The sequence below is a fragment of the Cricetulus griseus genome, chromosome 2 (genome assembly GCF_003668045.3).
Source record: "Cricetulus griseus strain 17A/GY chromosome 2, alternate assembly CriGri-PICRH-1.0, whole genome shotgun sequence".
Taxonomy (NCBI): domain Eukaryota; kingdom Metazoa; phylum Chordata; class Mammalia; order Rodentia; family Cricetidae; genus Cricetulus; species Cricetulus griseus.
This window is the reverse complement of record NC_048595.1, coordinates 354,474,100-354,492,080: the sequence shown is the minus strand read 5'-3', so window position 1 is coordinate 354,492,080 and position 17,981 is coordinate 354,474,100. Positions and strand designations below refer to the sequence as shown.

At 34.2% G+C, this 17,981-nt stretch overlaps 1 protein-coding gene across 3 annotated transcripts in view; it reads right to left on the bottom strand.

The window, feature by feature from the left end:
• The window catches only part of Cdh18 (cadherin 18), a 250,111-nt gene that overhangs the window by 202,167 nt on the left and 29,963 nt on the right, over positions 1–17,981 (bottom strand). For all 3 annotated transcript variants that reach the window (XM_027400035.2, XM_035439153.1, XM_035439154.1), the window contains exon 2: positions 4,008–4,302. In XM_027400035.2, the coding sequence (XP_027255836.2) occupies positions 4,008–4,302 (295 nt within the window). The remainder of the gene's footprint in view (positions 1–4,007; positions 4,303–17,981) is intronic.

Sequence of the window (17,981 nt, the reverse complement as noted above, 5' to 3'; positions counted from 1 at the left end):
TCCTCAGTACACCAAGAATAATCATCATGTTGACACTGTGATGACAATTTTGACAAATACATGGCATTACTGTAAATATATGAGATTCCTGACACTTAGCAAATGTTTAACAAGTGTTCCTTGTAGTTGTCTGTTGGATCATTTTCACTGTTGCTATGGTGACCTATAGTCACAGACTCTGGCAAAATTTTGTACAATTTATGATGTAAAAAGAATCTAGATATTTTTCAGAACAGAAAGCCCATATTCAAAGAAGCAAATCTCATTAATCAATTAATTAGTACTTCTGTGGGTACAAATAGTTTTGATCAGAAGCATGATTTAAATATTTATAACACACTGTTAGCTTCATTCAAGCAGAAAGGAAATTTTCTGTCACATCAAGTCATCTGACATGATAATTACTCTGTGGGTCAGTAGAAGACAAAGGAAGAGATGAAAGTTTTGTGTTTTAACTACAAATCAACTTTCTTAAAAGACAGCAGCATCACTACTTCTAATCAGAAGTGAGCATCATTTTTCCCATTCTTTAGGATTCAGTGTTAGATCATTTCTTTGCTAGAGTCCACCCAATAAAAGAGGAAATGAAGTCAGTAAAGCGTTTTTTATGAAACATGAGTTGTAGCTATAGCAGCCATGTGAAAATGGCACTGTGGGATGTGCTTGGAATCCCAATACTGGAAAAGCAGGAGCATGTAGATGTCTGGGACTTACTGACCAACACATTGGGATCAGTAGCAGGTACCAGGTTAGTAAGACATGCATTCATGTTAACATTTCAGTGGTACTTTAGTAACACTGAAAGAAAGATGTCTACTGGCTAATTAGATAGCTGGCAGCACAGGATGGGAACAAAGGGTGCCATTTGTTTACATAACTGGCTGCCCTTCTGTGAAGTGTCAAGTACAGAGACAGAGCTTGCAGAAAACATACTCAGTCAGCAGAGACTAGGGACTACAGTCCTCTTGCTGTTCTGCATCAGGTCTCATTCCCTGTAACCATTCACAATGCAATTCACAGAATTTCTTTTTGAAAAGCAATCAAATTTTGGGCTTTGAAAACCACAGAACCTTCCTTCCAACTAAGCAACATTTCCTCTTTCATCTTTAAACTAATGTAAGAATTTTGTTTCATATGAATGTTCACATTTCAAAAAATCATGATCTGCATAGTCAGCAAGCAGGGAGGCTGTCTCTCTTGTCATTGCTTGATGATTCCCTGTCTGCCGTATATTTTATTTCTGCAATTCTATTTGTGACATCATCTCCCATTCTTAGGCTTAAGATACAAATGCAGTTACACACACACACACACACACACACACACACACACACGCACACACGCACGCACGCACACACGCACGCACACACACACACACACTTACACACACAAACACACACACACCCTCACACAAACACACACAAACACACTCACACACAAACACACATACACACACACTAATTTTCCTACTAGCCTCCATACAAAGTACAATGTGAAACTTTTTTAGGATTACATACACATACACTAATTTTCATATCAGCTTCCATACAAAGTACAATGTGAATTGTTTGTTATGATTACACACACACACACACACACACACACACACACACACACACACACACACACATTTTGTCACAATAATAAGCTCCTGTCCACTCAAAACCAATAATAAAGTGTAATATCCAAAATTTGGCATCTGGCCTTCAATAAATTATTATCATAAAAGTATTCTTGCCTGTAACCACTCTAGTATGGAGATAGCTCTTAAATACCTTAATTATTTTACCACTTTTAAAAATTAAAGTGTAACCCTATAATCATATTTTGTCACTCTGACAACATGAGATTGTTAGTTATTCCTTATTCTCCCAATACTTCAAATTTTAGGAAATGTGTTGGAAGTATTTTTATATCTCAAATGTGAACTCACAGCATTTACTACAATGATTCCACCTGTCCTTTGGCCTTTATTTGGATTGACAAGAATAATTTCAAGTACTTGAAAGTACCATTGTACATGTAATCTGCTTATCTCCTTGCTGTTGTTATCTTTGCCATCTCTTTACCCATTTAACTCAGATCTGTTCTCTTTCAACCATTTTCAATTTCTCATTTTCCCTGTCAGTCATTAACAATTTCTGTTTACATTCTGGCTTTTGGAACATTGCTAACATTTGCCTAAACAAAATCTACCAATGTTTTCCCCAAAATTAGGATCTCCATGAAGCATGTGAATCAGGGCACTCTTCATCTGAAATGGGAAACTAAATTTATCTCTTCCTCCATGCATTTTTCTTCTTTGTTCTTGGGGACATACCTTATTTCCATGATACTTCCAAAGAATATGTCCTCTAAAGTTTCCTTAATTCTTAGGGTATTTTTATGCTGTCTTATACAGGTTGGCAATCAAGTCTAACTAGTGAACATTCATTATTTCAGGACATATGTAGATTTTAGTTGTGATTTACTTTTTAATATAAAACATCATAACCCTACTTCCCATACCCTGCTATATTTACTAAAATCCTCCGGTTCTCTCATTACTGTGAATTGAAAATTGCCTTTGGCCAATGGTGACTGTGTCTATTTAATTGTCTCTATGGTTATTTCCTTATTTGATGTTTTCATGTTTGCTGTTTGCCTATATCACACAATAGAAGCCTACCAGCATGTTTCTGATAAATGATGCATTAAAGTGTGGTGCATTTATAAATTAGAAGGGTCTTAGGCAACAAGATATTGGCTTACTTGTCCTTAACAGGGCATGGGGTGGGAGGTTATTTTCACAAATTTTGCTCACTAACTGTTATTCAAGATGAATTAACAGTGCCTAGTCCTCCATTTTTTTCCTTAAATGCCCTTAGAGACCAATAAGCTTGAATATATTCTGAGCATCTGCCAAGGACTGCTAAAACTAGTCCCAGAATTCTGCTGCCAAGGGAAAAAGGTTGGGAAACACTTTTCTCCCCAGGGGCTATGGTTGAGAACATCTTGCTCTTGATTTCTACCCTTTCTCCATCAGCTGAAGTGCTACCTGGCTCTCAGGAGAACTAAATTGGGCTTCAAGCCTGAAAGTAAAAAGAAGTTCACTGCTTCCAGTAAGGAAGCTTTATGTGAACATTCACAGACTGATCTTACCATTGACTATAATTTTTCAGAATAAGATTGACATATACATTTGAATGAAATGCAAAAATCATCACTCAAAAATGTGTTCTGAAAGAAAGTGGCATCCTAAAAAGATGGCAAAAAATAATTAACTTCATTTTAATTAATTTCAGGAATAAACAAAAAGAGACATAGGCCAGTGACAAAAATCTGCGAGTAGAGAAAGTGTCCTGCAAATTCAAAACCTTAAGAAGTATATCAAGATATTTCAATTACAGTACCACCATGCATTGAGATGAATATTAAATTAATAACTGGCTGCCAATATCCTAAAATGAGAAGTTGGCATGTGTACTTTATATTGCCTGCATATTTGAAATAATCTAAAAGTGAGTAACATAGTTTTTTACATTTTGAAATAAATATGCAATTGCTTAGAATATGAAGAGTTTTAATGAATAATTAAGCAGTAACTTCTATAACTGTTATTGTAGTTAAGAAGGACCTGTATGTCTATAAAAGATATAGCCCAAGGTTCAAGATGTCATACACTCTATCTTCAAAGCAGTTACTACTGAACGGGTTGGCATTCATATTACTTAATAATATGAAAGAAAAAAATTGCATAATCGAAAAGAATGCCAGTTAAGAAAGAATTACAGATTACCCTATTTATAAGTTTAGATTTTACCTTGAGATGACCAAAACATTATATATACATACATGCTCAAAATTTTACTTCAATGTACAATATATCATTTATGCAATATGAATATCCTATGATTTTAGAAGTTTCTCAAATTTCTACAAATATACACATTAAAAAATTCTAAAATGGTATTTTGTGTTATCAGTATAATCCATTAATTTTTACACTATAAAAATAACTTCCTTACCCATGTCTGACATTTCAGGCACAGTAACGATGTACGGTCCATCTGTGAACTTGGGGGCATTGTCATTGATATCTTGCACTTTGATGATGAACTCTGATTCCGGTTCAAGAGGCTTGTTTGTCCGTCTGTCAATAGCTTGGGCATGAAGCACATAGTGAGTCTTCTGCTCTCTATCCAGGCTTTTGGTTGAGTGGATGTCACCCGTGGTGTCATCAATGATAAATATAGTTCCAGCACCTTCTCCTGTAAGGATGTACTTGACAGACCCATCACCTTTGTCGGAGTTGGAATGCAGCTGGAATATAGACATGGGCAAAATCAGTATGACTTATATGCTGATGGATGTGTTTTCTGAATAATATCAAAAGATTAAGACTTTAGTTTTCTTTTTATACTGTGAACTTCATTTTACATCAGCATTTTCCTTTTTTTATAGCTTTCTCTATTTGATATTAAATGAGATCCAGTACTTGTTTGAAATCCTGATAAACAGTATACTTTTTACTTTTGATAGTTTTAGTAATCCCTATTGTCTTTCTTCTGAGCGTATATTACACTATGTAATATGAAGTTGGTTAAAGATACTTCCACTACACAACTGTTGCTTTCCATTCCCTAGGAAGTAACATTTTCCTTAGGAAATTCTTATGAAAATTAACCAACATTTATTGGTGACATCTTGAAAGAGTGAGTAAGAGAAACTGAAGTTAAAAATTAATCATCAAATTTTCAAAAGCCCACAGATAGATCACCAACATAAAATTTTATTATTTGTAGAATAAAAAGTGAAATATTGTTTAACATAAATGTTTTCAATTCAAAATTATACATTTTGTTGCTATTTTATTTCCTTAAGGGGCTTGAAAATATTATGGCAAAGTCTAGTTAGTGGTAAAATATTTAATTGATAAGTAATATTGACAAATGGTAACATTTTAAATTCTTAATATGACAAAATATAAGATCCTCATTTACAAATAATAACTCAATAGAAAATAGCTTCTATAAGAAAGATGATTTTAGAATTTAAATAAATACATTTGACTAACATATGAAAATAGAGTAGCTGCTTTATGTCATCTAATCAAAGTGAATTATTTTAAGTTGATTAGATTAAACTGCAGGTAACTCACAATTAAGATTCTACTTTCATTCAATTTATGACAACACAAATAAATATGATTTACAGCTGGGAGAAGACAAGTATTTTGTGAAAACACAGATATATATATCTGAAAAATTGTCTCTCCCTCCCATGAGCTCAGAGTGGTTTCCTCTGTATGGACTCTTTTGTTTTGCATAACCTCAAGGACCTACCGTTAGCTTATTTCTGATATTGGAAACAATTGAAATATTGAGAACCTGAGGCTCTCTGAGGAGGCTAGAGTGGCTGGCCATTGAATCACAGGAACCAAATTGTGTAGTCCTCCCCAATTCTGGGATTATAAGCATTCATGATTGAACCTAACTTTTGTAAAAAATTGTTTTTTATGTTTATTAGTGTTTTGGTTTCATGTATAAATGCATCATGCAGAATGCTTAGCATTTGTGAAGCAGACACTGACAAGCTGGCATAGCAACCCATTAAAGCCATTCTCCATCTTTGCAACAATCTGTGGCTAACACTAATAAACAATATTAACTATTATAACATACTTTTCAAGAAACATTTTATGGCTGGGCATTGGTGGCACACATCTTTAATCCCAGCACTTGGGAGGCAGAAGCAGGCAGATCTCTGTGAGTTCGAGGCAAGCCTGGTCTATAAGAGCTAGTTTCAGAACAGCCTCCGAACTACACAGAGAAACCCTGTCTCAAAAAACAAAAAAAAGAAAGAAATGTTTTATATTTCAGAAGTAATTTTAGAAAGGCACAATCATGCTTACAATAATCGCCAGAATATATGCAGTGATCAGCAACATACTCAGTGACATTATTGTGAAATTTTATTTTTGTATTTAATACTTGTATTATATCTAAATGAAAGAGACTCATGTATGAATACAACAGTTAGAATTATAGTTTCTAATATGAAGCATATTTATTCAATTTTCACTGTGCATTTTGTGTAGATTTTGTAAATTGGTAAGAGTAAAAAAATCATGACAGTGATTTTTATGAGTTTGGCATGGATCTGTTCCAACACTAATGATAATTTCACAATCTGTATGTCCCAGAAGTTATGATTAATTTGAACACATTTTATCACTGATAATTCAGAAATACTTATAAAATTGGATAACATTACTAATAACATTTGCACCAAAATAGTATAAAATATATTGGTATTATCAGATTAGTTGCTCATAAAACATAGCTTGAGTATTTAATGGAAGTGATTATTTTAATAACTGAATTTTTAATCTTTTACCTAACTTGAAATCATCATTTCAATGGAGCAATGATGGGAGCTATTACATTAGGAGTTAATTTATTGATTAATAATGTATACAATTTTCATGATAACTGTTCTTGAAGGACTGAAGTGATCCATTCGGGGCTTCCTTTCCTTGTCTTATCCTTTCTTAGTCATTCATTTCTACTATCCAGATTTACTCTGCAATGGAGATTGACTCTTAGAAAACCACACTCACTGTACTGTGGAATTATGTTTAGTTTGAGATTTATAAAGACCCAAAGGGAATCACCGGTTGTATATGACTGTGTAGAAAACAAGAGAGGAGACTATAAGAGGAAGAATGTATGAGAGTATTTGAACTAAGAAAGAAGTGAGCAGCACACACAGGCCGTGTATTGATTTGAAGGATTAGACATAAAACAATGGAAGTTTTGGAAAAAAAAAAAAAGAAATGGTTTGTTACCTAGATCTAGGCAATGGTAACAGAAGTCTTTTACTTTTCATATGTACCACAATCAGGCTAGAAAAAGAATTAAGAAATGAGCATGAAATTACAAATATTCAATATATAGATAGAGCACTGCTTTAACAACCACTAAAATGTTATTCATTTGCATGATATTTTAAAAGTAAATTAGAAAAACAATATTTGAAAAATACCAAAATACTTTGTTGAAAAAATATTCCAACTTGTGCTGATTTATTTCTTCTGAAAATCTTTTTTTTTTTTACTCCACAATGACTGAATTGTGCTGGTCCCTTCATCCAGATGAAAACTATGCCTTGAGAATAGTTGACCTGCTGTCCAATGTGTAATCATTAATATGTTTTTAAGAAAAAGCAATGTAATCAACCTTGATAAACTTGGATTGCCCATGCAATTATTTTTACAACTTAAGCTAAAAGCCTGATTTTGATATGTCTATGTACTTTTCATTGCCCTTGATCCAGAATTTGTGTGTGTGTCTGTGTGTGTGTGTGTGTTTGTGTGTGTGTGTGTGTGTGTGTGTGTGTGTGTGTGTGTGTGTGTGTTACAGTATTCGTTTACTAAAATATTCCAATATGTTGAAAGCAACCTTAATTAAAACACATATCACAAAATTTCAGAATTAATTTGTGGATAAAATCTTTTTGTAGCTTCAAATGCTTAACTGGTTCAGTGGGTATCTTATTTTGGGTTTCTATTTCTGTGGCAAAAACACTATGACATAAAAAGCAAGTTGGGGAGGAAATGATTTACTTGACTTCTCCAGATTATAGCTCATCACTGGAGGAAGTCAGGACTTGAAGGCAAGCAGGGCTGGACCTTGGAGGCAGAGGCTGATGCAGAAGCCATGGAGAAGTGCTGCATACTGGCTTGATTCTCTGATTTTGCTCAGCCTGCTTTCTTATAGAACTAGCGCAGGGATGGCCCCACTCAAAACAGCCTGGGCCCTCACCCTTTAATAGCTAAGTGAGAAAATGCCTTAGAGCTTGATCCCATGTAGGCATTTCCTCAAGTGAGGTCCTTAATCTCTGAAGACCCTACTTTGTGTCAAATTAATGCAGAAAAACAGCCAGTAGATGAGAGGGAGAGGGAACTGGGATTGATATGTAAAATAAGATTGTTTCTAATCTAAATACTTTTTTTGATGCAAACTGCATGAGGCTTTATTATAGTTGTTTAACGAGCTAACCCCATGTTAGTTTGGGCCTTCCATCCATCAACCATGGCAGATGGCTAGGAAAGACAGCTCAAAGCATCTGCATAGAGATCTTATAGGGCATCATAAGGGGAGTGTCTAGGGGTACGAACAGGCTCAGGATTGGCCTGCCTCCAGGCTTGGAGGGCTTGCACTGTGTTGATTGGTTGTTATGGCTCATAGGTCCTACCAGGGTGGTTGCTATGCTCTTTGAGTCATTGCTGTGCAATTGTCCATAAAGCACACCCAGAGCCATAAAGCATAGCACCACCAGCTAACTTCGGATTGGTTCCTTGCCATAAGGCAGGCATATGACCTCCTAGTGACTAAAAAAGGAAAATGTACATGCTTCTATCCCAAATCTGTAGTTATTACTAGGACTCAAAATTATAAATATGTTCCAGCTGTTTGAACAGATATACAGATATCTGCTTTTTCTTCACTGTGGGCTTCAGTAAATAAGTTTTAACTTCTGTTCCTTGTTTAAACATGTCTTAAACAGGTTTCTGCTTCTGGCAGACACATCTGAGTATCAGTTGCTGACTATAGGCTGTTCCTAAGTAGATTGCAAACCCTGGACTTGCTGTGGATGTGAACCAGTCCAGCTGATATGGACACCCCCTGTCTGCAACAGAGTCTGCTTACAGCTCCTGATGGAATCCCCATTGCCTAAATTCCCTTTTTTGCTTTTGACTAGGATTTCAACCTTCTTGCGTCCCTAGCTTTGTCCCAAATCAGCAAGAAATAGCATGGGAAAGAATACATCACCCATTTTTCCTGGTTAAAATGCTAAGTCAGAAGGAACTCCTTTGCATGGGGATGCCAATATCTCTCACTCCCTGATGGGGATTCTGGAGAGACTGCAATTCCATGATTGGAATTTCCAAAAAAAAAAAAAATGGAGTGAAGGGACCAGGTCCCCATTTCGGCAGTCATAACAGCCGAACACGTGCTTGTCTGACCTTGTCTAATCTAAATACTTTTTAAAAAGTAATTTGGAATCTAGTTCTGTAAAAAAAGATGTTACAAAATTATGTGAACTCAACAAAGCACATTTAAATGAATTGCTATTAAAAACAAACAAATTATAAACAGTCAGTAGAGATGGATTTAGGAAAGTAACATTTTTGTCACATAACTCTGTTAAAGATTTCTGTAAAGAATCCATTCACTCATTTCTCAACACTTCATATGTTGTTCAATAAATACAGAACACAGTAACTTTATTACAGAAACAGACTTATGCAAAGAATAATACATAGGCAACATGTACAGACAGAAGAGACACAAATGATAGATAGGCCACAGACAGCATTAGCCACAAGCTACAGACTAACAGAAGATACAAGTTAAAAAGTGGTGAATTCAAAATTGGGCCCATTCCTGGTAAACATTAATTCAAGAGAATAATTCTCTCATTCTTAAATGTGGAACTGATGCATTTTAGTGCCTTATCTGTGTTCTCTTTACTACATTATTCAACACATCTATTATAATAGTGATAACAGGGTCTTATGAAGGAATAGGAATGAATGTTTAAGCTTATAAAATTTTGTGAAAGAGGTTATGTTGTCATTCTTATGGACTACTAGAAGTCCACAATAAACACTGCTAATCAGTTCCACTTCAATGTTAAGAAGAAACCAGAAAGGTAATCATCCAAAAAATAACATGAACAACTTTCCTGCATTAACTTCATAGAGTGTCTTTATCCTGCTGTTAAATAGAAACATATGGTACTCACATAGCTAATGTGACACAAATGATTTCACTTCAGAAAACCATTTATGTACCCTAGACCCCATTAGGATCATGACCTAAAAATTTATAGCTTTCACTCCAATGCATAGTTGCTCTCTAGGCTAATATGTGACTCCTTAGAGATGAATAATTTTAAAAGGTTAAGGACATGGTGGCAGAGTCATTAATTTTGAAAGTTGCTTTGACTTAGGGCTTCAAGCTGTATTACAAAGGTGGGTCACTGACTTAAAAAATGTAATACAGTATATTGTATAACATTTGAGTAGGGGAAGTGCTTAACTTTACATTTCAGTGAGGAAGGAAATAAGGGCAGGCGTCCAACATTAGCAATCCATCATTATCAAACAATACTGTTTTTATAAAAATATTGGTGAAGCAATGTGGCACATAAAAGCACAATAGTTTGTGTTCCTGGCAATTACTAAATGTAGCTTTAAATTATGTTATAATTTAATTAAATTTTAGCAAGTAAAATAACAACACATTGATATATTAACCAATTCATATGGTCCCAGGCATTATCTTGGTACCTACATACCAGTTTCTCTGTGAAAAAAAATACAATAATCATATTTTAAAATTAGTTTTGAAAATGTATTATAGAAATGTTAATATTTATTCATTGACAAGGAACTAACTTAGTAAGAAAAATAAACCAATATTTTATAAAGGTTCAGAGGATAAACAATGTGTTTAGTACCATCAGTGTGAAAAGATATTTTGAACAAAAATTTATCATTTTATCAGATGTACATTTATTCCTGGAAAAGTAAACTAATAAATGAATAGGAGGTCAAAGAAAGCGAAAGCCAGATTAGATATAATATTAATCTCTTAAATACAAGATTGGGGAGGGGCATAAATGGGAAGCAGATGGGCTGGACTTGGAGGAGAAGAGGGAGTGAAACTGCTGTCAGTATGTGAAATAAGTGGAAAAATGTTATTTAAATAAAAAAAAAACGAAATCAGAAGTAAATGGTTGAGTATCTGTTCAATTCTTATTCTAACCCAGTGAGAACTATCTAGAGATTAGGACCAGATATAGCTACTGGAAAATATATACATGTTTTAAGTTATCAAGTTTGGAGGATTTGCTACAGAGCTTGGAAGAGTCTTAACATAATTCTGATACAGACATAACAAATATACATTTCAGAGATACAACAATGCTTAACAAGTTTACATCTTAGGGACCAGAATTCACAGAATTAAAGAGTCACTATACAAATATTAGTGGCAGATTTCTAAAATAAGGTGGCAGTGTGATCAGAGGAGCACAGGGAAATGGAGGGGAAAGAGAAGTCTGTCAGAGCATTACATGGATGTGAGCTCACAGATGGGAACACCTTGAAAGGGGAGGGTAGAGCATTTTGAGCTGTGATGTATCTAAACAAACTGAGACTTACAAAGGATCATTGTGCTTTCAAATTAAGAAGAGATAAACACAAGATTAAAGTGACACAAAAAACAATTGCAGAGTCTTACACAGTAAGGAAATTGAAGAAACTAACGTCTATCAAAGTGATACTAAGTCAAAGTAGTAAAACATGCTCCTGCCATGTATTTCTTTTGGAAGCAAAGTTTCTATAAAGTAATGGATTTGTCTTTTAAATTGAAAGAGAGATCAAACAAAAGATAATATTTGGCCACATTTACTGAAGGATAATGGAGTTTCTATCGATCTGTTGAAGGATTAAATAAGATACAGAAATATGGAGGGATTCTGCAGCACTCTATTTGGGAATTATAATTGAGATATTCCCATATGAGGTAGCAGAGAGAAAGAGAGATAATATTTAAATGTAGAGTTTGGAGTTCACAATAAAAATTTGATTAACTTTATTTTGTGAAAACATACATGTATCAGCAAGAAGGTATTAATTACAGAAATAAAGGTAAATGATGCCATTTGTGAACTGAGTATAAAGGACAAAGGACGCATTGAATTCAGAAGCCTGTACTGCAATGTCCAAGCAAAGTGATCAAATTCCACCTGCTTACAGTTGTTCTCATTCGACAATGATTAAGCATTTGATCTTTTCTTGGTCAATAGTCCTAAATACTATGGTCAATTACCAGGCTTTTTGAATAAGTTTCCCAGGTATGGCCATTCAATACTTGTTAATCCATTCCTTCATGGATTTCTTGCATTTGTGATCATGTTTCTCTCTCCCATCTCCAACTTAAGCCTTGTCAGTTCTATTTCAGTTCATAGTCGTAGATCTGACCTGAATTAACAGATCCCAAATAATTAACAATTAAAAAGTCAATTCAGCATAAGTGAAGAGAAGAGCAAAATATGCTTTCACTATGTTCCAGGCAACATACCAATGTAAATTCGATGGAATCTAGTGTCCTCATGAGTGTTCATTGTTAGAGTGCAGGGGACTGCAGCAGACTCATACCTGGACAATTTTCTCATGAACTCATAATGGAAAGCTTCCTTTCATTTTGGTAAACTCTTTCAGAAGGTAGAATACCAACTCCTAGACATGCTTCCATTCCTTAAAGATCTTCAAGGCAATGATTCCTAAAAATTTCTCACCACCGTTTCCCTTAGATACTCCCCCTTCCCTCCCTCCTTCCTTCATTCCTTCCTTTATGTGTGTATGAGTTTGAATAAAATCTATTTGACTTTCCCATTTCTTAACAAATTAATGTTTTATGCTGTGATGTGTACATGTCTCTCAGATTTTCATTATCATTTTCAATTGTTTTCTGATTCTGTGTCCTTTAGAAAATCTAACAAATTGACCCCTTCTCTCACCAGTTTCCTTTGTTTCATTCTTTCCTCATACTTTATCCCCTAGATTATTGAAAGTGTCCCCTCCCCTGAAGCATTAACTGTTTCTCTTATCCCCATGTTAGAGCATTCACGAAAAACTTCAGTAATTTTCAAAACTTTGAAACATTATTTTCCAGATGAAACACGTGAAAATTTCCACAAGATCTACAAGTGAATATTATGTTTTAATTTGTTATCTCTGCTTATGTTTTCATCTTTTAGATGCTCATCATTTCTGCTAAATTAAAACATAAACAGAATAAATTGGTTCTTAAATTGGTAATAATTTAAAACTAATTGTTTCAAACAAGTGTTGTCTATTTGCCTGCCTAGAGTTAAGTGATTTCCTTTCAATTTTAGTTAATTTTAAAAAGCTGATTTTTGATGCTTAAAATGGTAAAATTAACAGAATTTAGAATCAGCTAGAAGAAAAAGAGACTACACAATAGACCATAAACACAGTCTGCTGCTCCATTATGGATTTATAGAGCTCCATGTTAGCATATCACTCATTACTGTGTATATTGTACAGTACCATGTATACTTTGCCGGTCTCTCCATGGTTACATTACTCTCACTGAGGGCAGAACCAAATTTCTATTCACATTGTTCCATAGCATGAAAAATTTTGATTGCCAATAAGTAGTATTTAAAAATAATGTATGATTCAAATTTTCATAAGTAATTCTTTTACTATTGCATGACTAATATCTAAAAAAATATCCTATAACATACAATGCTGTGGTCCATGAGACTCCCAAAATATTCAGTCTATTGCTATTTCTTTTGGTGGCCTCCAAAGATAGACAGAAATTGTCTATTTATGAGAGCATCAGGCACTACAAACACAGACCCCAGAGAGCTTTGAGATAAAACTGACATAAACATTCCCTTGCTGATGGCTAAATTTCTTGGTACCATGTAAGCTTCTAAATAATGGTAACATAACAAGCTTATGCTACCTATGAATCATATCAATAAAAAGCATGGCACCATTACCCTAACTGGCATGACTACAATGGCGGTAACCAATAATTCTCTAATTATATGTAACCTGATCTTAAGATGGAAACCATGTTTGGCACTGGAAACCTAGGCAGCTACTCAGCTTGTCAGCAATAGTTTAGTCTTGGATCTTGGAGGAGAATCTATAAACCACATGTTAATAAAACAGTGGAATGCTGAACTGTATTCTAAATACTTGTTCTTAAATCCACAAGTAAGTGTAGTTCTATCTCATCTTCAAGCAAATTAACTTTTCAACAGATAAAGAAAGATACAGAATACCAAAATCAATCAAAATGCAGGGTTGTAGAGCCTAGTCCTAGTGGATCAATCTAAAAAATGCCAGTTCACCTAAAGCTCAGGGAAAGTTGTGGAAGAGGGAAAAGATAATTATAATAGCAAGAGGATCAGGGAGTGTGTTGAAATTATATCTCCTAGTAATGTCAGAAGCTACACCCATAAAGTCTCACCCTGATGACTTTCGAAACATGAGCTGGGCAGGAACAATAACAAAAAAAAACATGACAAATTGGGAAGCAGGATGTCCACAAGGCCATTACCCTGCACAAAGTACTATCAACAACTGAGGGATACTGAGTGTGGGAGAAATAGTCTTCTCTAAGGAAGAGTAGGCTGACTGGTCACACTTGAAAAGGTACATGTGTGTATCATTATACAGATGAAGAAGGCTATATTTAGAAATAGATGTATATATGTATGTGTGTATATATGTATATGTACATATATATATATATATATATATATATATATTCATGTAGTGAAAATTGATAAAGCAAAGAGGTGATGAATTTGCAAAAGAACAAAAAGGATTGCATGGGAATATTTGGAGGGGACAAAGGGAATGAATAAATTAACTATATTATAATTTCTAAACAAATATAATAAATAATTCAAAAGGATATATACCATGCAAAATAACCCAAAAAAGTTTAAACAAAAAGCTACCAAACTGATAAATGAAACTTGGATGAAACAGGGAGAAATGAAAGAATCTGAAAGTGTTCCTAGTAGATGAACATCCATTCCTGACAATGTACCACTAAAATTTCAGCTGTTCTCATTAAGTATTACTCATGTCTATAAAAACATGACTAATGATGAAGGCAAATGTTAGATGGATATATAAGAAAACTGTACATCACCTAAAATTCACAGTGGAAAAAATTGTAATAAATGATACAATCGAAATTTAAAAGGACCAAACACACAGAGAGACACATTGACCGTGACTGACAGACAGACAGACAGACAGAAAGACACACACACACACACACACACACACACACACACACACACACACACACACCGAACTTGGAATATTTTAGTTAGAGCCTTGACTTTATTTGGGGCTGCATTCCTCACTATCCTGGAGCTGTAGGCAGTGCATATCTGCTGGGTCTCTCATAAGCTTTAGGTGTGGATATACAGTGCTTACACCCTGCCTTTTAGTGATAATACACCTGTTACTGGCATTCCCTTTCTTTTTCCCTGTCTCACCTTCTCACCCCTGTAGATGTCTTTCCTTGGCATCATCTCTGAAATAAAGTGTCTACACTCAAATTCTTATCCCAGGATTTGTGTATTTGACAAAACTCAAGCAATCACAGGAGAGAGGATGTACCATGGAAGGGACATAGAGGAAATTGGGGGTGGCACTCCAATGTTACACAGGGTAAGGAGAAAATAATACCTCAAACAGGAGAAAAAAGAAATTATCTTTCTTGGATGAAAATTGCTAGCGTAGAAACAATATAGATATTTGATAATAAAAAAAATAACCCAGAAAGTGTACACAGTTACAAGTGGGAACCCAATACCAGTGATAATGAATTTATGAAAAAAGTGAGACTGTGCAGAAGAAATATCCAATTAGACCTTAATATTAGAGATTTGAGTGCACATTTATTAATCATTGATTATGCAAATAAATAGTTAGAGGATAAACATAAAAATAGAAGACTCAACAACAACTAAGTAAAATAGTTCTAACAAGTGTTTAGAAAAAAACTCTATCCATTATTTTTCATATGCTTTCTCCAGTGTAAAATATATGTTAGACATTAAGAGCCAGGATTAATGTGCATATGTAATATAGTCTTTGACCAAACTGGAATGGATTTAGAAATCAAGAAGTGAAAGAAATTTAAAATGAATACGAATTTTACAGCACATTCTTAAGTAAGTACTGAGTTAAGAAGAAATAAAAAAGAGTATTATTTGAGATTTCATGCCATATATACATACAATGAGACTCTGAGGATTAATGTACCTATAGAGCAATAGTTAAAGAAAGCAAAAGAAGAATAATCAGCAACTTGATTGCATGTGAAAGACAAATAAAAAAGAAAAATTCAACCACTAAATATTTTGCACTAGAAACGTTACAAATAAATTGAAAAATGAACTGCAGTGTGAATTGCAATAAACAATATATTTGGTATGTTTTCAACTTCTTGAAATTTATAAATAACAACACTCAATAAGGAAATGAAATGAGAGAAAACAATTCAAAATGAACACAGTATTTTATGCACAACTTTCAGAAGAATTTATAAAAATAACAATAAGTACACTAGAATATGTTGTCACCATTAGTCATTAGGAAAATGTTAATTAAACCACAAGAAGTTTCCTTTTAACTAACACCCACTAGGAGACCTAAAATTTAAAAAAGACATAAAGTTAACAAGTGTTGGCAGGTTTGTGGAGAAACTGGATCTCTATACACTGCAGATGGAATTGCAACAATTATAGTCATTTTAAAATTATGATAATTTTTAAAATTGTTACATATATTTACTGTATGCAACAACAACTCTAACTTCAGTTATTAAAGAAAAATGGAAACTTGTGTCACAAAAAACTATAATGTATTTACTAAAGAAGGTGGGTGGGGGATAAATGGGGTTGACTACTAATGAGGAGAAAGGTTAATTTATTTATAGATCTAGAGAGTTTTATGACATCATATTTGAATATATTGAAAATTAGTAAATTATAAACATGCAAATGTAATTGTGGTATTTTAAATTATTCTACTTTAAATTATGCAATACTTTGTATATGTTTATATCTCAGTAAAATCATAAATGCATTAATAATATTATCTAAAGACAGAAATTTTTGTTTTATCAAGTATACATATACTTGTTGTCTGTGTCCATCTCCTTTACATGAATTCATATGTGAAATTAGGAGGATGGAGATGACCTGTAACTCTTTCCATAATCATTGACCAGCATGGCTTGTACTGGGTGTGAGGGTATATATCTATAATTCCAGCTACTTAGTGGGGTCGAAAAGGAGAGTATGACATTCTAAACTGGTGCAGATCACAAAGGGAAATATCTCCTTTAAAAGTAAAAACTGGCTTTTTTGACTCCTCATTGGGAGACCTTACCCTTTCTGAGGAGTGGATTGGTTTGGGTTGAAGAGAGGTGGGAGAATGTGGAGATAGGAGGCAGGCAGAACTGTGATTGGTATGTAAGATGAAGAAAAAATAAATTAAAATATAAAACTAATACATGTATGGTCTCTGAGTATGAATCATATTCAAAAGAGAATGAGACACAAATGGAGTAACAAGTTCCAACAAAAACACATAAAGCAGTAAATCTGAGTGACATTCAGAAAGATCCCAAAGATTGACTCAACCTTCCTGGTGAAAAATTCTTTGTTAGATCATAAGGAAGTCATAACTTGTTACTATTCATAATTGGACCATGTATCTTTTGATTTTTCTTTGTGTTTTTTGTTTTAGTTATTTTTATTTTTTATAAATTTTATTTAAATTAGTAACAATCTTATTTTACATATCAAACCCAGTTCCTCTTCTTTCCATCCTCCCATACCCCCCACCTACCCCCTCATCCCATTCCACATCCTTTCCCCAGGGAGAGTGATACATTCCATGAGGGATCATCATAATCTGTCAAGTTATTTAGGGCAGGGCCTAGGCCCTCCCCTGTGTATCTAGGCTAAAAAGTTATCCCTCCATGGGGAATGGGCTCTTGAAATCTGTCCATGCCCTATGGAGAAATCCTGGTTCTACTGCCAGAGACCCCATAGATTATCTAGTCCTCCTAGCTGAAACCCATGTTCAGAGTTGCCTGGTTTGTTCCTATGCTGGTTCTCTAGCTGTTGGACCACTTATCTTACACATTTAGTGAGACTGATGAAGAAATTCTCAGGAAACAATGCCACACCCAGCACAAACAGAAAAGAATCAAAATTTCTCCTCTTTGAAGAAACAATTAAATACCTTTAAATTCTGAGAACCATGGGAACTTTGTAGCAAGGTGAATACAAAGTCATGGCATTTTGAAAATTTGTTTTTAAAAATATTGCTGTTTATACTATTC